General features: G+C 42.9%; 1 protein-coding gene across 4 annotated transcripts in view; it reads left to right on the forward strand.

Moving 5' to 3' along the window:
- The first annotated feature begins 655 nt into the window (after positions 1–655).
- Positions 656–23979, forward strand: part of pfkfb4a (6-phosphofructo-2-kinase/fructose-2,6-biphosphatase 4a) — a 43945-nt gene continuing 20621 nt past the window's right edge. For 3 of the 4 annotated variants that reach the window (XM_071371863.1, XM_071371872.1, XM_071371854.1), the window contains exons 1-5: positions 16002–16457; positions 18570–18686; positions 20729–20825; positions 21119–21185; positions 21566–21640. In XM_071371863.1, coding sequence (XP_071227964.1) covers positions 16163–16457; positions 18570–18686; positions 20729–20825; positions 21119–21185; positions 21566–21640 — 651 coding nt within the window. In that variant the 5' untranslated portion in view covers positions 16002–16162. Of the gene's footprint in view, positions 829–16001; positions 16458–18569; positions 18687–20728; positions 20826–21118; positions 21186–21565; positions 21641–23979 lie in introns of those variants that run through there. The other variant, XM_071371882.1, reaches the window with a different exon arrangement.

Consider the following 23979-nt stretch of genomic DNA (forward strand, 5'->3'; position numbering starts at 1 on the left):
ACCCTGCAATTATCTCTCTCTCTCTTGCTCTCTCTCGATCTTCAGTCCACAAAGGCGGGTCACGTGCTGCACTGTTATCTCTGCTGGGCTGCTGGGTCACATTGTTAGGTGTGTGTGTGCGTGTGTGTCCACTTAACCCATATAGCTAATTTAGTGTCGCTACTAAATCAATAGGCCATGTCATCGCAAAATTCAGATTAGGCTACAGCAGCTTAACTTTCAGGTGTATTGCACTGAAAATGTGTTCATTCAGATCCCCATCTATGGTAAACACAATCTCCCAGAGGAAACTTAAATAAAGGAGTTCTTAGACTCACTGGAAGACCTTGGCCCACATCTCAGTCTATATATAGCCTGTAACTCATTCAATGCAGCAGGCCAAGGATATGTAGGCATTGTTCAGTAGGCTACACAGCATCAGTCACCTGTCCTAAACTCCTACCTGACTGTCTTGTGATTTAATTTGATTTCCTGGCCCAAGCTGAAACACAGTGTGAACAATAAGACAAATATCATATGTGTTCAAATATGTTCATCTTGAGAAACTGAATAGTAACTCAGCCTGCGCCTCTTACAGAGGAATCCCAATCACTCTGAAGCAGTCCAGCAGAAGTGGGTGTGTGCATGCATAGACAACATGCATCACAGTATCACACAGCTCTAGACCTCAACTGGCTGCGGCACGTTTCTTCCGTGTGATTGCTCCTCTCTCATCAGACGCACACACACCACAACCAACCTCTACGCAACGTAGGCTACACCAGAACTAAATAGGGATGATGAGAGGCTCCAGTCGTTCAAAAAGCACGCAGAATCTGGATCGGACGGGTAAGAAATTTGGACTTTAGATAATAAGGTTTATTATGTGCTATGCATGCATACATTCGACCAAAGCTGGGCTGTGAATAGCCAACCGAAAACGACGTATGGGCTTTTCGGGAAGACGTAAACAAGTGTAGATGTCATAGGCGATGTGTTGTTTTGACGCTGAAAAATGACCTTATAGTGACGACGATACGACCTACAATGTAGACGTTTTGAAGATTGACATTCACGACAGATTGTTTTACCACACTGACAAACAGATGTTATTTATTGCCAATGAGCAGCTATTTAATTTGAAGCTGATTTCACTCAGTCGTACAAGTCCATTCATTCAACATAGGCAGAATAGTTTCATAGGATAAAGTCTACATTTAGTTTGCAATATGTGATCAAAGCTTGACAACTCATTCCTATAGCCTACCTGGCGCTACCAGGATTACTGGTGTTTGCCAGACAAAGGTAATAATGTAATGTGACAGTGACATGCATTAGTTTCTTGTGGCCGATTTGGAAGGACAGTCTGCTGAATTTAGGCTCTGCAAAATAATCGATATTTTAACCACATACCCCTTTGGAATCTTTCATTTAGACTCAAATAAACTGACTTTTTAGGAACAGTTACAATATATTATATGGGAAACGATAAACATGCTACTGATAACCTTGGCATTTCTAGGCTAAGTGAGTTTCTATGTGTTATTGCTTCTAGCACAACCATTGAGCTATTAAGGGCGAAAGCTCCCTGACAGCTGCGACGTGGACAGCCTGGTCTCATACACTAGACGTAACATAGTGTAATGAAACAGGCAGGGAGCAGGCCTCGAACCCTCGACCTTCTAGCCCGAAGTCCAGCGCGCGATCGACTGTGCCCCAAAAGCATGCTCAAGCAACAGTCGATATCCGCGCTTATAAACCCAGGGTCGTTACACTAATCCCTCCTTTCAAAGAGCGCTTCCTCACGCTAGCTTGCGACTCTACGTCTTATAGGAACGCGCTCACTGGCCAAGCACACGCACTGTCGTGGATGCAAGGTCTGATCCCACTTCTGACACCAATGTAATGAAACAGGCAGAGAGCAGGCCTCGAACCCCCGACCTTCTAGCCCGAAGTCCAGTGCGCTATTGACTGTGCCCCAAAAGCATGCTCAAGCGGCAGAGTCGATATCCAAGCTTATAAACCCAGGGTCGTTACACTAGTAAACGTAAATCCAGGACCCTGAATGAGTATGATATGTTATGTTTGGTATGGTTACATAAGACAAATGGTTACGTCTGGGTGGATGGCTGGACGTATAACGAGAAGATCTAGCAACCCAATGGTTGCGAGTTCGAATCTCATCACGGACAACTTTATAATTTTTGCTAATTAGCACCTTTTCAACTACTTACTACTTTTTAGATACTTTGCAACTGCTTAGCAACTACGTAGCATGTTAGCTAACCCTTTCCCTAACACTAACCTTAACTCTTTTAGCTAACCGTACCCCTAACCTTAACCCTTTAACCTAACTCCTAAACTTAACCCCTAACCCAGCTAACATTAGCAAGCTAGCTAATGTTAATGTTAACCACCTAGCTAGAATTTGCAACATGTCATTTTTTTGCAGATTCTTAACATATTGAAGGTTTTGCAAAATTGTAACATATTGGAAATTTGCAAATTCATAACATATAATACAAATTGTAATTCGTAACATATATGAAATTGGTGATGGACACCACAAATTAATATGTACCATACGAAATATAACATATACTAAATGTAGTGTTTCGGATTTATGTACAGAATAATATGAAATGCTCTGAGGCCAGGTTGTGTGGGAGTGGCCATGCTAGACCCACTTTCTGTTCATGATACAATGTAGTGTAGAAGGTTTTGTCATGAGTTGATTTATATCCTCACAGATGTCTTGGAAAACCACCTCACTGTGGAGTTGCAGCTGCTATACCAAAAACAATACTGGCAACTATGTATGAATTGTGTTTTCACTGCCTTAGTTGCTCATAGGGCATTCACTGTATGCTATCCTAATGTTTTGACTATAAATGACAGGCTAAAAGGCTTCCTGGCAAGCACACCTATCTGACAGGTTGAGAAACCAGGGAATTTACATACACTGTAACGGCAACATGTATAAAGGGAAATTGTGTATTATCAACAGTGAAATACTGTGTGACACGTTTTACTGCAGCATACTGTAAATTATAGTGAGTTGTGGGAAAATGTTCTGGGCAGGGAAAGAATTGTACTGTAATTACACCCCAGATTACAGTACCGTACCATATGTTTGGAGCGTCAAAAAACCTTTTGTGTCAGACTCCCATGTGGCGCAGCGATCTAAGGCACAGCATCACAATGTTGTGGCATCATTACAGCCTGGCGTTTGATCCCAGGCTGTCACAACCAGCCATGACCGGGAGTCCCATAGGGCAGCGCACAATTGGCCCAGCATCATCCGGGTTAGGGGAGGGGGGGACTTTACTCGGCTCATTGTGCTCTAGCATCTCCTTGTGGTGGGCCAGGCCCCTGCAGGCTGACTCCGGTCGTCAGTTGAACGGTGTTTCCTCCGACACATTGGTGCAGTTGGATTCCGGGTTAAGCGAGCGGGTGTTAAGAAGCGCGGCTTGGCGAGTCATGTTTCGGTGGACGCATGACGACTTGACCTTCGCCTCTCCCATGCCTGTTGGGTAGTTGCAGCGATGAGACAAGATCGTGATCACGAAATTGGGGAGAAAAAGGGGGTAAAAAATGTATTTAAAAAACTTTTGCTTCAAAAACAAATATTGTTGTTTCTGGTTCATTAACTTATTTAGAGGTGTGCTTTGTAAGAGGCTATATTTGTTGCACCAGTTAGTGAGAATGCTGTAAAATTTTAACTGATATATGGATATCAATTTTTATTTAACCTTTATTTAACCTTTATTTAGTTGAAAATGTATAGGAGACAGCTTAGAGTGGTAGCAAGTCGTAAACCTTTATTGGTTGAGCATTTTGCCATGACCTGTTTTGCCCTGTAGTTGCTGTACGTTTGGAAGCCTTTGTTAAGGCCTCTATTAAGTGCAAGTGATATAACATCAAATATTCATTGATATTCTGTAATTAGTTAGCACAGTGGTTCCCAAACAACTTACTCTTGAAAGTTGTAATAGTAGATTTCGAAATTGGGAAGTGCATTATCAGTTTTCCTCTTGTCATGTCATTCATTGCATACCTTAGAGAGCTATGTACTGTATAACTTGTCAGAAATATCCAGATCAACTAGCCCATGTTAGCTAACGTTTTTTAGCTAGGTTTTTTTTAGCCCATAGATTTTGTTGTGATGATTTTGTTGTGACATTAGACATGGATAAAATGTATAGAATTGCAAGAACATTTGCTTTAAAACTGCAAAACCCCGGGTGTTCGAAGACGTAGATGTCGATTAAGGCAGCCCTCCGCAACTCTCTGATTCAGAGGGGTTGGGTTAAATGCGGAGACACATTTCAGTTGAATGCATTCACTTGTACAACTGACTAGGTATCCTCTTTCCCAATATGTTCTCTGCACCCCATGACAAAATGTGTAGAATTGCAGGAAATTAGCTTTATACCTGCAAAATGTTATCTTCGCCAACAAGAGGGGTGTGAACAGTTTGTGTCATGAACAGTGCTTGTGCCCATAGAAATAGATGTGGCGCTCGCAAGGAACCCCTGACTATAGCAGCCAACCTGCTTGCACCAATCCCATGTAAATACTATGAATTAATAACCCCATCTCACCTAAATTACTTTAATTTAATTCATTCATTACAGTAGCATTTACTTTTTTACAGTATTGTACTGTGTGTCAAACTGTCATTACACAGTACTCATTACACAGTACTTGCTTTACAGTAGGTGTACTGCAGTATGAAATACAGTAACTTTGATGCTGCTAGCTGCCTGTAACTTACAATTCTGGGCAACCCCTTTAAAGTGTAGTGACTAAAGCTCACTGTTTGAAGTCAAACCTTGTCATAACCAGATTGACGCTGACAAATCAGGTTTGTTAGCTCTAAAGAATGTGGAGGGGTAATACTGGACTGGTTAGAGAATCTACACTACAGAATGCACAAACCATAACTATAAAAGGGCAAATGTCTGTCAGGGGCACATTGTAAAGAGTTTACCGTGAATTTGACAGTATCTTACAGGCAGCTCTGTGGCAAGTCAAATTCTATATTTCATATTACAGTACACTTACTGTAATGTAAATATGGTATCAAAGCAAGTACTGTGTAATGACACACAGTAAAATTGACTATTATTTTGTAAAAAAGTAAATGCTACCTTAATCAGAATTATTGAATGAATGAAATTGGTTGATGGGAGGGGTTTGTATTTCACAGTATTTTACTGTAATTACAAAGGATTGGTGCAAGCAGGTTGCCTTCTAGGTAAAGTGTTTGCAAACATTACAGCATATTAATGAATATTTTGTGTTTTATATCACTTGCACTTCTAGAGGCCTTGTCTCCCTGTAGCGCTGTCTTAGGCGTCTCACAGTACGGACATTGCAATTTATTGCCCTGGCCACATCGGCAGTCCTCATGCCTCCTTGCAGCATGCCTAAGGCACGTTCACACAGATTAGCAGGGACCCTGGACATCTTTCTTTTGGTGTTTTTCAGAGTCAGTAGAAAGTCCTCTTTAGTGTCCTAAGTTTTCATAACTGTGACCTTAATTGCCTACTGTCTGTAAGCTGTTAGTGTCTTAACGACCGTTCCACAGGTGCATGTTCATTAATTGTTTATGGTTCATTGAACAAGCATGGGAAACAGTGTTTAAACCCTTTACAATGAAGATCTGTGAAGTTATTTGGATTTCTACGAATTATCTTTGAAAGACAGGGTCCTGAAAAAGGGATGTTTCTTTTTTTGCTGAGTTTATATATGAGATGAGTAATGCACAATATGTAAACATTATTAAAGTGGCCAGTGATTTTAAGTCTATGTATAGGGCAGCTGCCTCTTATGTGCTAGTGATGGCTATTTAATAGTCTGATGGCTGTTTTTCAGTCTCTTGGTCCCAGCTTTGATGCACCTGTAATGACCTCACCTTCTGGATGATAGCAGGGTGAACAAGCAGTGGCCTGGGTGGTTGTTGTCCTTGATGATCTTTTTGGCCTTCCTGTGACATCGAGTGCTGTAGGTGTCCAGGAGGGCAGGTAGTTTTCCCCTGATTATGCGTTGGGCAGACCGCACCTCCATCTGGAGAGCCCTGCGGTTGCCGGCGGTGCAGTTTCCGTACCAGGTGGTGATACAGCCCAACAGGTTGCTTTCGTTTGTGCATCTATAAAAGTTTGTGAGGGTTTTAGGTGCCACGCCAAATTTCTTCAGCCTCCTGAGGTTGAAGAGGTGCTGTTGCGCCTTTTTCACCACGCTGTCTGTGTGGGTGGACCATTTCAGTTTGTCAGTGATGTGTACGCCGAGGAACTTGAAACTTTCCACCTTCTCCACTGCTGTCCCATCGATGTGTATAGGGGGGTGCTCCCTCTGCTGTTTCCTGAAGTCCACGATCAGCTCCTTTGTTTTGTTGACATTGAGTGAGAGGTTATTTTCATATTCATATTCATTACCGTTATGACCTTCGGGTACCAATTATAATCACTATGAGGTGTGCCCACGATGTGCCCACTTCTGAGCATTGTGCATGCATGGGCTATTGTGTGTTATCAGGTCTTCTGATCCACCATCCAGTATAATGTACTATCAATGCTTCAAAATCTTAAGCTTAGCTAGCCCAATGCTGCTATCTTATGGACAAACACTACCTGTATTGGAGAGGTGCACCCTTTTGTTTGGGATTGAGATAAAAGTTATTCACAAACACTGAACCTGTTGGTATCCTGAGGTCATGCAAGCATTACAATATTACTTTGGTATTTACCCATCAGCTAATTGTCTCACCATTGTGGTTTGAACAGTTTTGTAAAAAACAACTCTTAAAGTGTTTTTAGATATAATTTTTTCTGAGTAGCATATAGCTCCCATATTTGTTTTACGCTATGGTTTTACACCGTAACATCTATATATTTAGTGTTAAGCTGTATATCTTGTGAGTTATACCTGTACCATTATTTCCCTGTCTGTAGCAGCCTACAGTCTATCTGAATAGCTTCTACCCTCAAGCCATAAGACTGCTGAACAGTTAATCATATGGCTACCCGGACTATTTGCATTGACCCCCTTTTTTGTTGTTGCACTGACCATCTTGCACTGGCTCTACCCACACACACACTACACTCCAATACACACATACTCTCACTCACACACACTGCTGCTACTCTGTTATCTATCCTGATTGACTAGTCACTTTTCCCCCTACCTATATGTACATATTAGCTCAATCACCTCAACCCCATCTGAGCAGCAGCAGTTAGGCTCCTCCTAATTTTTTAAATTATTGTTAAATAATTTTGTTTTTTGGGAACAGTTTGGTTGTTTCAATGGAGTGCTGTCTCCACATCTGGAGATATTTTTCATTTGAGAAGATTGAGATTGATCAACCTGGCTATGAAAGCTAGCTAGTCTACTATCATCTGGCAAGAAGCAACAAGAGCAGGATTGAGGGACTAGAACATGAGGACAACGAGAAAGAGGAAAAATAGAGGATAAAACCAACAGAAAAAGGAATTGATTTGGAGGGTTTCTGGAAGATTTCTAAAGGAAAGACAGTACAAGGCATTGAAAAGGAAACAAAAACAAAACAAGCACATAAGGTAGGATTATTCTGGACATTGTAGTTGGTGTGAACTGTCGTGGAAAATTGCAAGATTATGTTATAATGCTTGTAAGATTATGTTATAATCATCAAATCAACTCAAATGTATTTATATAGCCCTTCGTACATCAGCTGATATCTCAAAGTGCTGTACAGAAACCCAGCCTAAAACCCCAAACAGCAAGCAATGCAGGTGTAGAAGCACGGTGGCTAGGAAAAACTCCCTAGAATGGCCAAAACCTAGGAAGAAACCTAGAGAGGAACCAGGCTATGAGGGGTGGCCAGTCCTCTTCTGGCTGTGCCGGGTGGAGATTATAACAGAACATGGCCAAGATGTTCAAATGTTCATAAATTACCAGCATGGTCAAATAATAATAATCACAGTAGTGGTCGAGGGTGCAGCAAGTCAGCACCTCAGGAGTAAATTTCAGTTGGCTTTTCATAGCCGATCATTAAGAGTATCTCTACCACTCCTGCGGTCTCTAGAGAGTTGAGAACAGCAGGTCTGGGACAGGTAGCACGTCCGGTGAACAGGTCAGGGTTCCATAGCCGCAGGCAGAACAGTTGAAACTGTAGCAGCAGCACGGCCAGGTGGACTGGGGACAGCAAGGAGTCATCATGCCAGGTAGTCCTGAGGCATGGTCCTAGGGCTCAGTTCCTCCGAGAGAGAGAAAGAAAGAGAGAAAAAGAATTAGAGAGAGCATACTTAAATTCACACAGGACACCGGATAAGACAGGAGAAGTACTCCAGATATAACAAACTGACCCTAGCCCCCCGACACATAAACTACTGCGGCATAAATACACCACTAGAGGGATATCTTCAACCACCAACTTACCATCCTGAGACAAGGCCGAGTATAGCCCACAAAGATCTCTGCCACGGCACAACCCAAGGGGGGCGCCAACCCAGACAGGAAGATCACGTCAGTGACTCAACCCACTCAAGTGACGCACCCATCCTAGGGACGGCATGAAAGAGCACCAGTAAGCAAGTGACTCAGCCCCTGTAATAGGGTTAGAGGCAGAGAATCCCAGTGGAGAGAGGGGAACCGGCCAGGCAGAGACAGCAAGGGCGGTTCGTTGCTCCAGAGCCTTTCCGTTCACCTTCACACTCCTGGGCCAGACTACAAAGACTTAAAAGTTGAGACCGAGTCTGCGTCTCTCACATGGGTAGGCAGACCATTCCATAAAAATGGAGATCAATAGGAGAAAGCCCTGCCTCCAGCTGTTTGCTTAGAAATTCTAGGGACAATTAGGAGGCCTGCGTCTTGTGACCGTAGCGTACGTGTAGGTATGTACGGCAGGACCAAATCGGAAAGATAGGTAGGAGCAAGCCCATGTAATGCTTTGTAGATTAGCAGTAAAACCTTGAAATCAGCCCTTGCCTTAACAGGAAGCCAGTGTAGGGAGACTAGCACTGGAGTAATATGATCACATTTTTTGGTTCTAGTCAGGATTCTATCAGCCGTATTTAGCACTAACTGAAGTTTATTTAGTGCTTTATCCGGGTAGCCGGAAAGTAGAGCATTGCAGTAGTCTAACCTAGAAGTAACAAAAGCATGGATTAATTTTTCTGCATCATTTTTGGACAGAAAGTTTCTGATTTTTGCAATGTTACGTAGATGGAAAAAAGCTGTCCTTGAAACAGTCTTGATATGTTCGTCAAAAGAGAGATCAGGGTCCAGAGTAACGCCGCGGTCCTTCACAGTTTTATTTGAGACGACTTTACAACCATCAAGATTATATGTCAGATTCAACAGAAGATCTCTTTGTTTCTTGGGACCTAGAACAAGCATCTCTGTTTTGTCCGAGTTTAAAGGTAATGCTTAAAAATAATTTAAAAATAATGCTTGTATTACATTATAATAGTTGTTACATTCGACAGAATAGAGTATTCTGTTAACTATTGTGTGTGTGTGTGTTCCACTGAGGATGGGCCTCTATGAGATAGCACTGACAGAGGTGATTTACAATGTCTTTGGGTGATAAAACCTAGAGCATTCCAGAGAACATGAGCTAATGGTTCTGTTCTATGCCGTACCAGGGAGAGATGGTTCTAGTTTGGAGTAAGAGGGCCAGACACTGGTCTTTACAATAAACTGTTGACACAGCAGTAACTGTCTGCTATGGTTTATAGATATCTTTCATACAAATCTTTACCTTTGTGGACTGTTCCTAAGATCTGTGGTTCGTCAGTGTAAGTTGAGAGGGGTGTATCTTGGCTATAAAAGATCTTTGTACTTTTCTGTTGGTACTTCTCAACGGTTCATTAGAAATAGTGAATTGTTGAAAGTCAAATGCTATTGCAAAGCTTATTATTAAAGATGTAGTTTAAGTATAACTCTGACTGGTGTGTAGTTTGTAACTCTCCTCATTTGGTAAGCAGAAATATGCCACCACAGAACAGTTTTAATTGCCCTAAATTACACATTTAATAGCTTGATATTTTCATTAGTCCAGTAGCTACACAACTCAGGCTGGTTCCCAGAGTAACCCTCCACATGATCATCACCAGACTCTTCATAACCATCTCCCTAACCAACCTTCCTCTGATCAAGTCATGAACTGTCCCTCTCCATCTTTGGAGGATACATGCACTAAAATAATTGGCCTCTATTGGTTGACTTAACTATCAGCCCCCGTCCCCGCAAGAGGCCTTTTGGTAGGCCGTCATTGTAAATAAGATTTTGTTCTTAACTGACTTGCCTAGTTAAGTTAAATAAGGTACTTTGGCCATGTCGGAAAGAGATGAATCACTAATGGTCCACAAATCTTGATATTTCATGAACAGGAGCCTGATAATCGACTCTTCACCATTAATGCCTACAACAATGGCACTGTAATGATTCAATGGCCTAGAAATTGTACTAATCCTCTATATATACAAGAGTTTACATCACTGAAAGAGCTAACAGACACCTTGAAAGAGAATGACACTAACTGCTACACTTTAATCAGAAGACTGATGAGAAATCAGTTAATTCCTAAAGTCCCACACTCTCATATCTAACCAAGCCACCCTTGCAGACATGGAGAGCGACAACCGTTTCTAGGCTTTGGGAGTATCTCCCTACTGGAGGTAGAGGTGAATGAGCTTTGTGGTGAGGTGACAGTTCTGAGGCAGGATAACGAGGGGCTGAGAGAGAAGCTGGCAACGGTCTAGAGCATCATGAGGAGAGAGGTAGCTGACATCAGGGAGGAGCTACAAAGGGAGTTGTCAGCAGTCATATAATTGCTACAACACAGAGACACCACCATCCACACTCTAAGAGAACAACTGGAGCCTACCACAACCCTCACTACCACACCCTCACATCCCCTCATCGGCAGTACCACGTATTGAACCTGCGGAACTCACACAGACTCAGTACATGAGATCAGTAGCCAGGTCTGACCCGACCTCCCCAAGATCTTTACATCCCAGCCCCAGAGCACCAGCGCCAGTGGAGCCATGCTGGGACCCTCAGAAGAGAGGAAGACAACGAAAGGCCATCTGTGGTCCCCACCCCACTCCATCCCCCCAAAAATCATTCCAGACACCACAGCCCACAACAGCAGCAGAGCACTCTATTTCCTTCATTTTTAATGTGACTCCAATGGGAAATTTCTCAGACAGAAACTGCTATTCCCTGGCATGTCAGTCAGAAAGCTATGGTCACCAACAACACCAAGTGCCTTGAAAAGTCTGTCAAGAAACAAATGAAATGGGGCCAAATATTATAATTCATACAGGTACTAATTTGTTATTTTTTTTTAATTTAACCTTTATTTACCTAGGCAAGCCAAACCCGGACGACGCTGGGGCAATTGTGCGCTGCCCTATGGGACTCCCCATCCCGGCCGGATGTGATACAGCCTGGATTCGATACCAGGGACTGTAGTGATGCCTCTTGCACTGAGACGCAGTGCCTTAGACCGCTGCACCACTCGGGAGCCAAATAATTTGATGGCAATGAGAGGACATGTGGCAGCCAGAGATGCAAAGAGATTTCCTAACACCAAAATCAGTATGTCAACCCTGTTGCCACATGGAGCTGTGCCCTTCCACATTATTCAAAGCAACAACAATGATTTGTCTAGAGGCTGTGCTCTCTTGGACAATGTTTACCTGGCGAACCACCGTGAGATTCACCCCCAGGTGATATACGACCTAGTACACTTCAACAAGCAGGGTGTCAAGGCGTTTGCTAGGAACTGAAAGAAACTCCTCTGGGACAAAGCAAAAACCCAAATAAGAGGAACTTTGCCATACATCCTCCAAGATCACGACCACCAGCCCCCACTCAGAGAGTCCAGCACCACCCTACACCACCAGGCCTCATGTAGAGAGGCCAGCTCCACCCTGCACCACCAGGCCTCATGCAGAGAGGCCAGCTCCACCCTGCACCATCGGCCCCTTCCAAAAAAGACCAGCTCCACCCTACACCATAGGTTAACTTCCAGAGAGGCCAGCTCCACCCTGCACCATGGAGCCCCTTCCAGAGAGGCCGGCTCCACCAGACAACATTGGGCCCCTTCCAGATTGGACACAGATCTGGGGAAGGGTACCAAAAAATGTCTGCAGCATTGAAGGTCCCCAAGAACACAGTGGCCTCCTTCATTCTTAAATGGAAGAAGTTTGGAACCACCAAGACTCTTCCTAGAGTTGCCCACCCGGCCAAACTGAGTAATCAGGGGAGAAGGGCCTTGGTCAGGGACGTGACCAAGAACCGATGGTCACTCTGACAGAGCTCCAGAGTTCCTCTGTGGGGATGGGAGAACCTTCCAGAGGACAACCGTTTCTGCAGCAGTCCACCAATCAGGCCTTTATGGTAGAGTGGCCAGACGGAAGCCACTCCTCAGTAAAAGGCACATGACAGCCCACTTGGAGTTTGCCAAAAGGCACTTAATGAATCTCAGACCTTGAAAAACAAGATTGAACCCTTTGGCGTGAATGCCAAGCATCACGTCTGGAGGAAACCTGCCACCATCTCTACGGGAAAGAATAGTGGTGGCAGCATCATGCTGTAGGGATGTTTTTCAGTGGCAGGGACTGGGAGACTAGTCAAGATTGAGAGAAAGGTTCACCTCCAACAGGGCAACGACCCTAAGCACACAGACAAGACAACAGAGGAGTGACAAGTCTCTGAATGTCCTTGAGTGGCTCAGCCAGAGCCCAGACTTGAACCCGATTGAACATCTCTGGAGAGACCTGAAAATAGCTGTGCAGCAACACTCCCCATCCAACCTGACAGAGCTTGAGAGGATCTGCAGAGAAGAATGGGAGAAATTGCCCAAATACAGGTGTGCCAAGCTTGAAGCGTCATACCCAAGCAGACTCGAGGCTGTAATCGCCACCAAAAATGCTTCAACAAAGTACTGAGTATTCAAAGCCATATTCCTGTTAAGCTCAGAGAGGATCTCATGACAAATAAAGTAGGTGTGCTGTGGTTGCAGGTTCTCCGGCCTCATCTGTAGCCTCTTCTTTTAGGGTGCTGCTATAGCCCGCCAAGTGCAAACTCTCAGTGTCTGGAGAATATGTGTGTGATTTTCGATAAGGTCTCTGATGCTAACAGAGAAATGTATTTTCTTGGGGACCTGAACATCGACTGGTTATCATCTAGTTGTCCTCTCAAGAGGAAGCTTCTTACCGTGACTAATGCCAACATGACCCAGGTTATCATTCAACCAACTAGAGTGTATACCAATAGTGTTGGATCTGTGACATCCACTTGTATTGATCATATCTTCACCAATGCTGCAGAGCTTTGCTCCCAAGCAATATCAATTCCCATTGGCTATAGTGACCATAACAAGGAAAGCCAAAGTACCAAAGGCAAGGCCTAATGTTATTTACACTATACATATAAAAGTATATGGACACCCCTTGAAATTAGTGGATTCAGCTATTTCAAATCAAATCAAACTTTATTTGTCACATGTGCCGAATACAGCAAGTGTAGACCTTACCATGAAATGCTTACTTACATTCCCTTAACCAACAGTGCAGTTCAAGAAGACTTAAGAAAACATTTACCAAATAAACTAAAGTAAAAAGAATAAAAAAGTAACACATTAAAATAACAATAACGAGGCTATATACAGGGGGTACGGGTACCGAGTCAGTGTGTGGGGGTACAGGTTAGTCGAGGTAATTTGTACATGTAGGTAGGGGTGAAGTGACTATGCATAGATAATAAACAGCGAGTAGCAGCAGTGTACAAAACAAATGGAGAGGGGTGTCAGTGTAAATAGTCCGGTGGCCATTTGATTAATTTTTCAGCAATCTCATGGCTTGGGGGTAGAAGCTGTTAAGGAGCCTTTTGGTCCTACACTTGGTGCTCTGGTACCGCTTGCCGTGCGGTAGCAGAGAAAACAGTCTATGACTTGGGTGACTGGAGTCTCAGACAATTTTATGGCCTTTCCTCTGACACTGCCTATTATATAGGTCCTGGATGGCAGGAAGCTTGGCCCCAGTGATGTACTGGGCCGTACGCACTACCCTCTATAGCGCCTTATGGCCTACCCTTACCACCTGGGGGCGGGCCCGTCAGGAAGTCAAGGATCCAGTTGCAGAGGGAGGTGTTTAGTCCCAGGGTCCTTAGCTTAGTGATGAGCTTCGTAGGCACTATGGTGTTGAACGCTGAGCTGTAGTCAATGAACAGCATTCTCATATAGGTGTTTCTTTTGTCCAGGTGGGAAAGAGCAGTGTGGAGTGCGATTGAGATTGCGTTATCTGTGGATCTGTTGGAGCGGTATGCGAATTGGAGTGTTTTCAAGCCCTGCCACATCCGACGAGCGTCAGAGCTGGTGTAGTAGGATTCAATCTTAATCCTGTATTGACGCTTTGCTTGTTTGATGGTTCGTCTGAGAGCATAGCGGGATTTCTTATAAGCATCCGGATTAGTGTCCCACTCCTTGAAAGTGACAGCTCTAGCCTTTTAGCTCGATGCGGATGTTGCCTGTAATCCATGGCTTCTAGTTGGGACATGTACGTACGGTCACTGTGGGGACGACGTTGTCGATGCACTTGTTGATGAAGCCGATGACTGAGGTTGTATACTCCTCAATGCCATTGGATGAATTCCGGAACCTATTCCAGTCTGTGCTAGCAAAACAGTCATGTAGCGTAGCATCCGCGTCATCTGACCACTGTCACTGGTACTTCCTGCTTTAGTATTTGCTTGTAAGCAGGAATCAGGAGGATAGAATTATGGTCAGATTTGCCAAATGGAGGGCGTGGGAGAGCTTTGTATGCATCTCTGTGTGTGGAGTAAAGGTAGTCTAGAATTTTTTTCCCTCTGGTTCCACATTTTACATGCTGGTAGAAATGAAGTAAAACGGATTAAAGTTTGCTTGCATTAAAGTTCCCGGCCACTAGGAGCACCGCTTCTGGATGAACATTTTCTTGTTTGCTTATGGCCTTATAGAGTTGGTTGAGTGCGGTCTTAGTGCCAGCATCGGTTTGTGGTGGTAAACAGACGACTACGAATAATATAGATGAGAACTTTCTTGGTAGATATTGTGGTCTACAGCATATCATAAGGTACTCTACCTCAGATGAGCAATACCTTGAGACTTCTTTAATATTAGACATCGCGCACCAGCTGTTATTGACAAATAGACACACACCCCCACCCCTCATCTTACCAGACGTAGCTTCTCTGTTCCGCCGGTGCATGGAAAATCCCACCAGCTCTATATTATCCGTGTCGTCGTCCAGCCACGACTCGGTGAGACATTAGGTATTACATTTAAGATATTATATTTAAGCCACACCTGTTGCTGACAGGTCGATAAATCGAGTACACAGCCATGCAATCTCCATAGACAAACATTGTTAGTAGAATGTCCTTACTGAAGAGCTCAGTGACTTTCAACGTGGGACCGTCATAGGATGCCACCTTTCCAACAAGTCAGTTCGTCAAATTTCTGCCCTGCTAGAACTGTAAGTGCTGTTATTGTGAAGTGGAAATGTCTTGGTGCAACAATGGCTCAGCCGCGAAGTGATAGGCCACACAAGCTCACAGAAGGTTACTAAGGCAAAAAGCAAATTTAGATTTAAAAACAGATAAAAAAACATTGTATCACAGAGCCTCTCCTCTTTCTAAAGATCTAATTTAACTGTGCTGTATATAATAATATGAATAGTGCGTAAATAGTATTTTTGTTGTCTCTTGGTGTCTGTCCTATATATAATTTATTTTAATTGGAATTTAATGTAATATATTATGTTGTTCTTGTCTATTACTGTTCTGTACTTTGTCATGTATTTGCAAGTTTTATGTTGACCCCAGGAAGATTAGCTGCTGCGTCTAATGGAGAAAGTCTACACCTTTTGTATTCGGCGCATGTGACTAATAAAATGTGATTTGATCTTAAATACTCGGTTTTCGATGTCGTGTTGTGTAGTTACTACGGTAAACAGAATACAACGTATTAGTGTCTCCGAATTGATACATTGTCCGTGTTTGTAGAGAGCTTGAAACTACAGATGTTTAGGGAATAATTAAGTCGTTTAGTAGGCCAATAATCCCAATATAATCTTGGAAGTATGACATTTGAGGGAAATTGTAATAGCAACAGCAACAGCGTTACTTCATTGTTTCTGAGCAAATGTGCGCGTGTTTTCGCGAGATTAGGGTAGGCACAACCTTCTGTGGTTTCACCACGACACCGCCAGACTTCATCAGAACACTGATGGGAGACCATTCGCCTGAAACGCATGACAAAAGGCTCCGCGCCACAGTAGTCGAAGCAACCACCATGTCCTCAATGGAAGTTGGAATGGAAGAACGACCATCGACCACTGCAGCGCCGCGTGAACTCACTCAAAACCCGCTTAAGAAAATCTGGATGCCGTTGCCGTGTAAAAATGGCCTTCCCGAGAAACACATATCTCAGAGAAAGGGTTCGTATATAACGTTACCGACGTGGCTAGACAGCAAGCCGGTTGTTGCACACGCACGAATAATACATTTAATGGACGTTGTTTACGTGGTGAAAATGCATTTTATTCATAGTTCGCTAACGTTACATGTATCTCTTACTAGTTAACATTACAAACGTGCAGCCAAGCGTCAAGCCAGGTTCTTATCCATATATTGTGTCGTAACGTAATTTTCGTTGATTACGTGGAGAAAATGTAAATGTATCAACGGCGTGATCGTCAGCCAGAGAAAGAACATTTGTCTTCTTGGCAATCGATTATTGATGATACTTGCTGCCTGTTATCTGATGACTGTCTGTTCTGACTGGTTCTTCATACTGTCGTTGGACTGGCCCCTCCAGTCCAGAGCAACGTCCTTTGCTTCTCATTGTTAATCTCATTGTATATTTTGTCCTGATTTGTGAAAGAAGCAGATGCCAGTACAACAACCCAAGCGGTTGAGCATTAGTGGCAAACTAAGTCACTTTAAGGACACACTGCTCATTGAAGTATCTATTGTCTGTTTTCCGAGTACTGACTGTTCACAACAGGCCAGTAGATGGTAATCCATGATGGCATTGTTCTAAATCACCGCTCCATCCTTTATCAATCCAAACTTATTGGTAAACATGAATTGTAGTCCTGACTCCTGGCACTGGACTCTGTGGATCTGCTTCTCTAAGCCTGTATTACCCTGTTCAATAGTATTTTTATTAGTATGATTTGTTCTGTGGGTTGACCAGACATCATAGGCCACTTTCCAGTCTTTTGCATGCTACATTTTCTTCGTGAGAGATCTCTATGACAACTTCAAGTTTCACTGGCTTGGTCAATCATAGAATATCACCATGGTTTGTAATACATAACCTGATCAGTTGCTGGCTTGCTGCACAGGTTTTTATGTTTGAAACTCACAAACATATAGGCAACTTTGACATTTGTTCCTGGCATTGACTTGTTGTATTAACACCACTGGAGTATCTTTTTCACCAAAGGGATATGATATGAAGCCGAGACACTGGCTCCTCTCTCACCCTGTCCTCTACAGACCGGGTGAGAGAAAGTGTGTGTGTGGAAACTAGGTTACAAGTCTCCAGATGCCTTGGCTTGTACTGTCATTTCACAATAGCATGCCATGGTGGCACTTGTGACATTTGGTACCTCTGCTCCTTATTGACAACATTCCCAGTGTAACGGATGTGAAATGGCTAGCTAGTTAGCGGGTACGCGCTAGTAGCATTTCAATCAGTTACGTCACTTGCTCTGAAACCAATATGTAGTGTTGCCCCTTGCTCTGCAAGGGCCGCGGCTTTTGTGGAGCGATGGGTAACGACGCTTCGTGGGTGACTGTTGTTGATGTGTGCAGAGGGTCCCTGGTTCGCGCCCGTGTCGGGGCGAGGGGACGACGTAAAGTTATACTGTTACATTGGTGCCGTGACCCGGATCACTGGTTGCTGCGGAAAAGGAGGAGGTTGAAAGGGGGGTGAGTGTAACGGATGTGAAATGGCTAGCTAGTTAGCGGGTACGCGCTACTAGCATTTCAATCAGTTACGTCACTTGCTCTGAGACTTAAGTAGGGTTTCCCCTTGCTCTGCAAGGGCCGTGGCCTTTGTGGAGCGATGGGTAACGATGCTTCGTGGGCGACCGTTGTTGATGTGTGCAGAAGGTCCCTGGTTCGCGCCCGTGTCGGGGCGAGGGGACGGTTTAAAGTTATACTGTTACACCAGTACTTTCTGATATGGTTTTATTTCTTCATGTTAGATAGCAATGGTACACAGTGATTGGTGGAATCATCATATGTCCTTATCCGATTTCAACACAATGCTTCCATCTTTGCAAACTGCTCTCTTTCACTTGGTTCAATAGTTAGTGTGAGTTACAGAGGGCAGGTCAGTTGAGGGACAAAAGTTCACTTGGGAATTAACTCCAAAGGGTCATTTAGGACAATTTAATGATTTTTTTGTTGTTATCAGAGCCCTTCACTGCTATAGCCTGCACTGTGTTCTGTTCTGTTTATCTTTCAATGCCGGTCTCTGTCCAAATATAGTAGAATAATTTAACCCGTCTCTCCCTCTACTCTTTTTCCATGTGCAGTATGTATGACCAACTGCCCCACCCTGATAGTGACGGTGGGCCTCCCAGCCAGAGGGAAGACCTACATCTCCAAGAAGCTTACCCGCTATCTCAACTGGATCGGCGTGCCCACCAGAGGTACCAACTCTCAGCCCTTTTACCTGAAATTACATTTCGGCAATCCACTCACACACACTCAAACTCGTAAGAATTCCCCTCAACAGTCTGTAATAGAGGTCGACCGATTATGATTTTTCAACGCCGATACCGATTATTGGAGGACCAAAAAAAGCCGATACCGATTAATCGGCCGATTTTGATTTATTTATTTGTAATAATGACTATTACAACAATACTGAATGAACACTTTTATTTTAACTTAATATAATACTTCAGTAAAATCAATTTAGCCTCAAATAAATAATGAAACGTGTTCAATTTGGTTTAAGTAATGCAAAAACAAAGTGTTGGAGAAGAAAGTAAAAGTGCAATATGTGCCATGTAAAAAAACTAACGTTTAAGTTCCTTGCTCAGAACATGAGAACATATGAAAGCTGGTGGTTTCTTTTAACATGAGTCTTCAATATTCCCAGGTAAGAAGTTTTAGGTTGTAGTTATTATAGGAATTATAGGACTATTTCTCTCTCTACCATTTGTATTTCATATACCTTTGCCTATTGGATGTTCTTATAGGCACTTTAGTATTGCCAGTGTAACAGTATAGCTTCCGTCCCTCTCTTCGCCCCTACCCGGGCTCGAACCAGGAACACATCGAAAACAGCCACCCTCGAAGCATCGTTATCCATTGCTCCACAAATGCCGCGGCCCTTGCAGAGCAAGGGGAACAACTACTTGAAGGTCTCAGAGCGAGTGCCGTCACCGATTGAGACGCTATTAGCGCGCACCCCGCTAACTAGCTATCCATTTCACATTGGTTACACAAGCCTAATCTCGGGAGTTGATAGGCTTGAAGTAATAAATAGCTCAATGCTTGAAGCACAACGAAGAGCTGCTGGCAAACGCACGAAAGTGCTTATTTAAATGAATACTTACGAGTCTGCTGCTGCCTACCACCGCTCAGTCAGACTGCTCTATCAAATATCAAATCATAGACTTAATTATAACATAATAACACACAGAAATAAGAGCCTTAGGTCATTAATATGGTCAAATCCGGAAACTATCATTTCGAAAACAAAACGTTTATTCTTTCAGTGAAATACGGAACCATTCCGCATTTTATCTAACGGGTGGCATCCCTAAATCTAAATATTGCTGTTACATTGTACAACCTTCAATGTTATGTCATATTTATGTACAATTCTGGCAAATTAATTATGGTCTTTGTTAGGAATAAATGGTCTTCACACAGTTTGCAACGAGCCAGGTGGCCCAAACCGCTGCATATACCCTGACTGCTTGCACGGAACGCAAGAGAAGTGACACAATTTCCCTAGTTAAAAGAAAGTCATGTTAGCAGGCAATATTAACTAAATATGCAGGTTTAAAAATATATACTTGTGTATTGATTTTAAAGAAAGGCATTGATGTTTATGGTTAGGTACACATTGGTGCAATGACAGAGATTTTTTCGCGAATGCGCTTGTTAAATCATCACCTGTTTGGAGAAGTAGGCTGCGATTCGAGGCACCGCATCGATTATATGCAACGCAGGACACGTAGTAATATCATCAACCATGTGTAGTTAACTAGTGAATATGTTAAGGTTGATTGTTTTTATAAGATAAGTTTAATGCTAGCTAGCAACTTACCGTGGCTTCTTGCTGCACTCGCGTAACAGGTAGTTAGCCTGCCACGCAGGCTCCTCGTGGAGTGCAATCTAAGGCAGGTGGTTAGAGCGTTGGACTAGTAACCGGAAGGTTGCAAGATCGAATCCCCGAGCTGACAAGGTAAAAGTCTGTCGTTCTGCCACTGAACAAGGCAGTTAACCCACCGTTCCCGTCATTGAAAATAGGAATGTGTTCTTAACTGACTTGCCTAGTTAAATAAAGGTTAAAAAAAAATGTCCACAATCTGTGTCCAAAAATGCAGATTACCGATTGTTATGAAAACTTGAAATCGTCCCTAATTAATCGGCCATTCCGATTAATCGGTCGACCTCTAGTCTGTAATAGTATCTAGAAAAGTAAAGCATGTAACTCTTTCTTTCCCCTATTTAGAGTTCAATGTTGGGCAGTACCGGCGTGAGTGTGTGAAGATCTACAAGTCTTTTGAGTTCTTCCGTCCAGACAACGAGGAGGGCCTGAAGATCAGACAGTAAGAAACATTTCCAGTGCTTTGATCCTCTACTGTGAACAAGTTAAAACACTGAGAAGATCCACTTGTCCTTGAATCCCCCCAATTTTGTATTTTATTTATTTGAATTCACCTTTATTTAACCAGGTTTAAATTGCCTAACAATATCACGGTATTATATGATATTACTTCCTGTTTTTAACCAGTGTCTGTGATTAAGCAACCTACATTTATTTGTCTCTGCTAACCCACCAGTGGCTCTTTTAGTCTTGTCACTGCTGCCTCTGACTCAATTTTCCCACTGTCCCTTGTAGGCAGTGTGCGTCAGCAGCACTGAATGATGTCAGACAGTACCTCGCTGACAAAGGAGGCCAAGTTGCGGTGTGTACAATCACTATAAAAACAAATATAATATTGTGGCCGGATTATGTGCGCATTAACTGTCAATTCCGACACTTTTCAATCCCGTATTACATTTTTACAAGCACAATACTAGTGTCTACATATGTGGAAGTGGTGTGTTTCTGTGATAGAAATGTGCTGTAGAAATAAATGTGTGTTTTACACTTATGTTGGCACTGGTATTGTGATGTAGATAATGAAAATTAGGTTGAAAGTGGTGGAATTGCCCGTTAACATTGGGATGGGATTATCCCGTCATGAAATGCTGTGATATCTCATTGTGTATTTATTTGTATATGGATTACAGTGGAGTGGTTCTGGCAGTTTGTGTGATGGTGTGTGTTTCGTTCTTTCTCCAGGTGTTTGATGCCACTAACACCACTAGAGAGAGGAGAGGGACCATCACCGCGTTTGCTGAGCGGAATGGCTTCAAGGTAATGTTGGCTTCTTCAACAACAACAAAAAATCGAATAGCAATTTATTTTTTGTGGGGCCAGATATTGGAATATCAATTATGAATTGCAATTTTCAACACTTGGGTGAAAACTTGGTAATTCCATCAGACATGGTTAAACCAACTGTCAGGGTATAGAAAATCACTTATAAAATGAGATTATATGAATGTAGAACTATGTTCCAACATTGTTATAGGCTACATATAATAATAGATAGGATTATTACACCTACATATTAACAAACATACATTTTGAACATTTGCAACAAAGCATCCTTCACTCATGCTGCCAAATATACCTTCGTAAAACTGACCATCCTACCGATCCTCGACTTCGGCAATGTCATTTACAATATAGCCTCCAACACTCAACAAATTGGATGCAGTCTATCACAGTGCCATCCGTTTTGTCACCAAAGCCCCATATACTACCCACCACTGCGACCTGTATGCTCTCATTGGCTGGCCCTCGCTTCATACTCGTCGCCAAACCCACTGGCTGCAGGTCATCTACAAGTCTTTGCTAGGTAAAGCCCCGCCTTATCTCAGCTCACTGGTCACCATAGCAGCACCCACCCGTAGCACGCGCTCCAGCAGGTATATCTCACTGGTCACCCCCAAAGCCAATTCTTCCTTTGGCCGCCTCTCCTTCCAGTTCTCTGCTGCCAGTGACTGGAACGAACTGCAGAAATCACTGAAGCTGGAGACTCATATCTCCCTCACTAGCTTTAAGCACCAGCTGTCAGAGCAGCTCACAGATCACTGCACCTGTACATAGCCCATCTGTAAATAGCACATCCAACTACCTCATCCCCATACTGTATTTATTTATCTTGCTCCTTTGCACCCCAGTATCTCTACCTGCACATTCATCTTCTGCACATCTATCACTCCAGTGTTTAATTGGTTTATTGTAATTACTTTGCCACCATGGCCTATTTATTGCCTTACCTCCCTTATCTTACCTCATTTGCACACACTGTATATATACTTTTTCTATTGTATTATTGACTGTTTGTTTATTCCATGTGTAACTCTGTGTTGTTGTATGTGTCAACTGCTTTGCTTTATCTTGGCCAGGTCGCAGTTGTAAATGAGAACTTGTTCTCAACTAGCCTACCTGGTTAAATAAAGGTGGGAAAAAAAAGAAGAAAAAAAAGAAAAACATGATCATAAAATGTATAGTGTGCTATAAGCGCAGCACTTATTCATTAATTCATTAACATGAGTTCCTATTTTACCATTAGGCCTATTAGTTCTTAAATAAACTAAGTTCATTGTTTATTCAGGCAGCCATAGGCTGCAGATGGAATAGTCTTATGATTGTGTAATTATGTAGAGGTAGTCTCCATCATTATTATAATTTAAATGTTAAGTCAGTGCCTTAAAAACATGTAACACGTAGTCTATCGATTACAAGGTGCATCCTGTGTCCAAAACATTGGAGTCTGGTCCAGTCATTCAACACAACATTCAATGTTTAAACTTCTCCTTAAGTTTGTTATACAGTGTTGGGATGGCGACTTGGGAGAAATAAATGTGCGAGATGGAATCTTGTATCTCCTGTCCAGCTTGTTTATCATCTTGTTGAAGCAGCCTTTGCTGACTGTGTAAATAGGAACCATGTCTTTGGCTATGTGATAGTTAATTGCCTCTGTGATTTCTGTGTCGGCGGGATGTTTTTTAAATTCAAATTATGGAATAGATTTGTTGTTGCCTCTTGTCACCACAACTCTGAGGTACATTTTGCAAAACACTTGCATTTGGTTGACACCGGATTGCCTGTAGCCGAAATACTGCCATCACTGAAGATGCGCCCTTCTTTGGCACCAAATCGGCTTCTTATTGGGACTAGCAGCATTTGTGTTTCCGACTCGCACTCTCTCTTCACCAGCATGTAACTGCTCGCTCTATGCGGATTGGCCAGCATGAGCATGCCATGCAGAAGGTGAGAGAGCCCGCTTGTGATTGGTCAGCATCCTCTGTGCTTGTACAGAGGGAATAAACAGAGTCTAGCGCATCTCATTGGAGGTACCGTAGTGTCGTTTTTTGTTGTATTAATGGCATGTCAAAGAAAGGAGAAAATTGTAGCCAGCCTCTTGCTATATGGATATTGCACATGTCAATATCTAAATTTTGATCTGAATTCGATTTATCAGCCCTAGCTAGCGGCAATAACTAGAAGCTGCTGTGTGATGAATTGTAGATGGTTTATTTCAGCTGGTTGTATTTTGTTCTTGGTACCATCTCTTGTTATGACACGTCATATCTGCAGTAACATGGCTAGGGTCGCTAGCTCACCAACAACTGTAACAATGT

The sequence above is a fragment of the Salvelinus alpinus genome, chromosome 2 (assembly GCF_045679555.1).
Source record: "Salvelinus alpinus chromosome 2, SLU_Salpinus.1, whole genome shotgun sequence".
NCBI classification, from domain to species: Eukaryota; Metazoa; Chordata; class Actinopteri; order Salmoniformes; family Salmonidae; genus Salvelinus; species Salvelinus alpinus.